General features: G+C 55.7%; 1 protein-coding gene across 1 annotated transcript in view; it reads right to left on the reverse strand.

Moving 5' to 3' along the window:
• Positions 1–5,602, reverse strand: part of Htr6 (5-hydroxytryptamine receptor 6) — a 14,986-nt gene extending 9,384 nt beyond the window's left edge. Inside the window, exon 1 of the mRNA XM_004637657.2 lies at positions 4,805–5,602. Within this exon, the coding sequence (XP_004637714.1) occupies positions 4,805–5,518 (714 nt within the window). The 5' untranslated portion in view covers positions 5,519–5,602. The remainder of the gene's footprint in view (positions 1–4,804) is intronic.
• Positions 5,603–5,611: the final 9 nt, after the last annotated feature.

A 5,611-nucleotide genomic window follows, 5' to 3' on the forward strand; every position in this document is an offset into this window, starting at 1 on the left:
GGCTCAGTGGGGTTGAGCAAGGGAGGAAAGGGGTCTGGGACACCCTAAGGTTAATTCATTCCCATTGGTTGTTTTAGGCACACACACACACACACACACACACACACACACACACATGAAAGGAAGCTGCTGGTCTCGGAAGGGTCAGCTTGGATGGATGATACAGGAAAGGACCACGCCCCAGCAGGGCCAAGCAGAGGCAGCACCCCACATGCCAAGTCCCCAGAAGCAGCAGCCCTCCAGCCACCAGGGAGAGCAGTCACAGAAGCCTGACTTAGGCGCCAAGCAACAGGGAAGCAAGGACAGGCACAGCAAGCCCCCACTTCACATTTGCATCCAGAGATCAAGCTGTGCAGAGGGTAGGGAACTGGAACAGACACCTCTCTGCTTTAGGAAGACCCATGGGGCCGCTGCCTCCAAGGCCAGGTGCTGGGCTCAAAGCCTGGAAGGGGTCCCCCACCTCTTGTCTTAGGGCTCACTGTGTCTCCCAGGCCCTCAGTGAGCAGACGTGGAATGTTCCCAGGTGAGGCTCCCCAGAGCGCCACAACCCTGCTGAGGGTGGCACTTCCTGATCAATATTGGTCTCTCCACCGAGAGCGGGGCCCCTGACAGCCTTGTTCGGAGCCACATCAGCAGCCTCTGTGTGCAAGTCACGCTGCCATGCAAAGAAACTCAGGGGAGGGCGGCAGTTACTATTCTTGATGGGCAGAACAGGGAAGGAAATGAACAGAAGCTGGGAGAAAGAGATGGAGGGAGAGGCAGAGCAGTACAGAAATGGGAAGAAATTTTTCCAAGCAGAGGGAACCATAGGTGCAAAGGTCCTGAGGCAGCAGCGTGCTTGGTGTACTCAAGGTACAGCAAGCAATCAGCGTGGCCAAAAGAGAAACAGCCAGGGGTGTGGTGGAGGGAGAGGAAAGCGGACCAGGAGAAGATGGCCTCGGGACTGCTGGTGGAGCAATCACACTACTGGACCAGCGATGGCTTGGAAGGGAGTAAGGACAGTCAGATCAGCGAGATGACTGCAGTACATAAACCAGGCTCCGGAAAAGGCGCCCAGCAGTGGAGATGAGGTGGCTAGAGCCCCCCTGGGTGTTAAGGCAGAGATGGGGTCAGAAAGACAGCGGCCCCCAGGCTGCCTCCAGGGGGCGGAGCTGTGCAACCGGAAGAGGGAAGTTGCCATTCACCGTGTGAGGAAGAACATGGAACAGGTCCAGGGGTGGGAAGCATGGCGTTCCCACTTGGGGCATGCAGAGCAAGCAGCCCCCGCTGGAAACCGCCAGTCTGTAGCTGGAGTCTGCTGTCACAAGACAGGGAGGAGCTGCTACAGGGGTGAATGTGGGGAAATGTGGAGACAGAAGACAGGGTCTCCCAGGGGGGTGGGAGGGGGCGCACGCAGCTCAGGACTCAACAGATGGTGTGCAAGAGGCGCAGAGAAGTAAAAGGTCATGTGGTGTGGTGTCCCTGGTCACAGAACGGCACAGTCATGGGAAGCGCACCAGTTTTGATATCAGCTGCTGAACCGGAGCCTCATCTACCAGCCATACAACCCCGTGCGGGCCGTGTCTCCTGTCGGTGTACCTCAGCTTCCCCATCTGTCCCACAGGATAGTGGTGGTAGCACTGTGCTTGCCTCCGTGGATGTGGGGGGAACCAAAAAGCCTAGTTTAGTGCATGACGGGTTGTGAGCACTCAGAGCCAGAGGGCTGCAGCTGGGGGCCCCCAGGAGGCCCCCCATTCCAAGACCACCATCACAGATGCATCCTGCAGCCAGCTCACTCACTTCCCAGGAAGAACATCTGCTTCACTGCAGCACCGCTGGAGCCTGACCTCTCCTCCCACCCCAAATTCGTGCAGAGCATCAAATTTCTCCCTGGTGCAAAGGAGAAAACAGAGGGACTTTGGGGTAATAAAAAGGTGCCCCATAAAATACCCGCATCACAGACAGCATTAGTCCCAACCTCTCATCCAGATCTTTTTTTTTTTTTTTTTTTTTGGCGGAACCAGGGATTGAACTCAGGCCCTTGCGCTTGCCAGGGAAGTGCTTATTCTACTGAGCCATCTCCCTGGCCCCTCTCTCCTCCAGATCTTCTGATCAACATCATGATAAAGCCTGTGTTGAAGCTGCTTCTTCTTCTTCTTCTTCTTCTTTTTTTAATGTATTTAGTATAGGGTCTTGCTACATAGATCAGACTCATAGTGATCTTCCTGTTTTCAGCCTCCCAAGAACTGGGATTACAGGCATGCGCCACCATATCCAGTCTCAGTTGCTGTCTCAGTGTTTCCCGGGGTGCGGGGGGAGCCGACACAGCACACCGGGTACCCGGTCCCTAAGCTGAGCTATCTGGCCAGCCTGAGGCTACCTTCTTAACACTCACTAACACTTAAAGAGAAACCAAGTCTTGGGCTCAGTCACATGGGCCACACTGAAAAGTCATCCTTCACGCTGCTGGAATTTCTCCCAAATTATATATGCAATCACTTCCTCCCTTTGGCAAGAGACACCAACTTTCCATTTCCAGAAGGAATATGAAATTTTCTTTCTAAATACATTTCCAGAAATAAAAAGATAAGTGAGTCAGCCACGGTGGCACACGCCTGTAATCCCAGCACCTGGGAGGCTGAGACAGGAGGATCCCCATGAGTTCAAGGCTAGCCTGGGCTTCATAAGCCAGTTTAAGGCCAGTCTGCACTACATGTCAAGACCCTGCCTCAAAAAAACAAATAAACAACAACAACAAAAAGATAACTGAGAAAACTTTTTTAATGCCAAATATGTAAGAATTAAGTGGATTGAGGAAGGGGCGGAAGTAGAAGAGATTGGAAGGCAGATACCTCCCCCTCCCCACAGCCTGAATGCCTAAAGATGCCAAGAATGCTGGGATTTAGGGGTATAGCTCTTGGAAGGTGTAGGCTTGGCATGTGCAAAGCCCTGGGTTTGATCCCCAGGGCTAAAATATTAATAAACCACCCTGAAAAAAACAAAAAACCAGGGGACTCCCATTAACACACAATGCAAGAGAGAAACCTCCACTCTGTGGAAGCGTTGCTCATGAACCCCTCACAGGGACTCATTCACTTCCTGGTCATCCTGAGCAAAGTGCTCTTTTATATCAGAACATTCACGCAGGACAGAATCCTGTGCTGTGTCATCTCTTGTTCTTCAGTCAGCTTAAGGAAAAAAACAAGGAAGTCACGAAAAACTGAAACAAACTGGGAGTGCCTTATGGGGCAGGGATATCTCACAGAACATCGGGAATAAAATAAACCTTTATTAACATAAAAAAAAAAGATAGACGTGGTGGTGCGTGCCTGTGATCCCAAAACTCAGGAGGTTGAGGTAGGAGGATCACCATGTATTCAAGGCCGGCCTGGGCTACAAACTGAGGTCAAGGCCAGTCTGAGCTGTATAGTGAGACCCTGCCTCAAAACAAATAAATCAAAGAGCCCAGGAAAGCAAGTGGATGACCCAGAGCAGCCATCCTGCTCTGAAACAGCAAGTCCAGGGCATAGCCACCTGCTAGAACCCAAGAATGTTCTGGTGAGCACAGGCTGGGAGCCAGGTTGGGGCTGCAGCCAGGACCCTTGTCCACCCAGCCTCCTGGCTAAGGGGCCAGGTGCTGCTCTGGGCCTCCCTGCTGAATGCCACAGCCAAATCCCCAAAGTCTCCGTGATTCCCAAAGCACCCACCACCATTCAAGAGCCTCCTCCACGATCACTCTGGTGACCTTTCCCAAGGCCTTACACTAGGCGACCCAGGTCACTGGCGCTCAGACCTGGTCAGTCCCCATGACCTTCCCTCACAGGGCCAGAGTATGGTATGGCTTGGGTGGCAAGAGCGGCCACTCCACACATACAGCGTGCAGGGCCTCACCTGGAGCAGCTTCCCATTCCTGAGTGACTACTGAGCAACGACTGTATGCCTGGGGACCCAAACCGACCTAGAACAATGCAGCCCCGTGAAGCTTATATTCAAGTCGGAGCTAGGATGACTAAGTTCACAAAGAAACGTCCGGGGAAATAAGAGGGTGGGACAGGCCAATGGAGCTGCACACAGGGCAGCCAGGGCCGCCTCGGCAATAAGGGAGGCTGGCAAGGAGCCAGGGGGGAGAGCATTCCAGGCAGGGGGCACAGCCAATGCCAGGACCTTGGCACACAAGCAAGCCTGGTGTGCCACAACTGTCTCAAGGGACCCGAGGCTGGAATGGAACAAGAGGAGGGAAGAGCAGCAAGCCAGAGAGGCTCCTGGCGCCACACCGGGAGGTGGGTTTTCTCCTTATTTTGAGTACAGTGAGGGTTTGTGGCAAGGGAGTAGTAACATGGTGGGAGGGGGGTTGTTTTGGCTTTGTTTTGTTTTTCAACTGCTCTGACTCCTGCACAGAAAACGGACATTAGTGGTCTCCAACGAAAGCCAAGGAGCCTGCAGAAGTCTATCAAAGGCTGACAAATGGCTATTATGGCTTGGAGGAGGGAGGTGGCTGTGTCAAGGGTGCCTGATTAGGACGCAGAAGCAAAAGGCTTCCAGGATGAGTGGCAGAAGCGAGGGAGAGAGCTCTTCCCAAGTTCCTGCATGGGACGCTGAGATGGCCTCACGCCCAAAGGAAACACCAGGAAGGAGACTGGGACAGGCTGGGCCATCCTAACTTCTCTGTCACACTTGATATCTTCCTGATTTGGAGAACTGTCCCATGACCAGTCAGGCATTCAGTCCGGCTCAGCAGCAGGACCTCTTTGCTAAGAGGCAGGGCCCCGACTGCTGCTCACCATCCGCATCCCACAGCCCGGGTCTCCCAGCGCGCCCCGGTTACCTGCAATGTCTCCAAGGCCTGGCCCGCTGTGCCGGTGCTGAGGGAGGCCACCTGCACAGCCTGCTTGCGCGCAGCCAGCAAAATCCTGCAGTAGGTGAAGCAGATGGCCCCCGAGGGCAGGAAGAAGGTGAGGCCCGACGCCACAAGGACGAAAGGCAGGCTGGCTAACAGGCGGCATTCGCCCGGGGCGGGTGCCCGAGCGTAGCCCAGTTGATGCCAGCCAAGCAGCACGGGCAGGAATGAGGCCAGAGCGGCGAGGCTCCAGGCGCCCAGGACGAGCGCCAGGGCACGAGAGGGCGTCATGCGTAGCTTGTAGCGCAGCGGCGATAGGATGAGCAGGTAGCGGTCCAGGCTGATGAGGCAGAGGTTGAGGATAGACGCGCTGCAGCACATCACGTCGAAGGCGGCCCAGAGCAGGCAGAGGCTGCGCGCCAGCACCCAGCGCCCGTACAGCACGTTCAGCATGGCGGGCGGCATCACCACCAGCCCCACCATCAGGTCCGACGTGAAGAGCGACACCAGGAAGAAGTTAGACGTGTTGCGCAGCGCCGGCTGCGTGCAGATGAGCGCGATGAGCAGCAAGTTGGCCGCCGCCGTGAGCGTGATGACCACGCACAGCGCGGCCGCCACCCAGCCGCTGCCCCCTGGCGCCGGCGGCGGCTCCGATCCCCACGCTGGGGCGCTGTGGTTGGCAGGACCGGGCTCAGGGACCATGAGGACAGAGGATGAGGGCCTGGGACGCGATAGGGAAGGAGGGGAGCAACTGAGCCACCGCAGGAGGGAAGCCGATGGGCGTCGACGGTCGGA

The sequence above is a fragment of the Octodon degus genome, unplaced genomic scaffold, assembly GCF_000260255.1.
Source record: "Octodon degus isolate 3935 unplaced genomic scaffold, OctDeg1.0 scaffold00092, whole genome shotgun sequence".
NCBI classification, from domain to species: Eukaryota; Metazoa; Chordata; class Mammalia; order Rodentia; family Octodontidae; genus Octodon; species Octodon degus.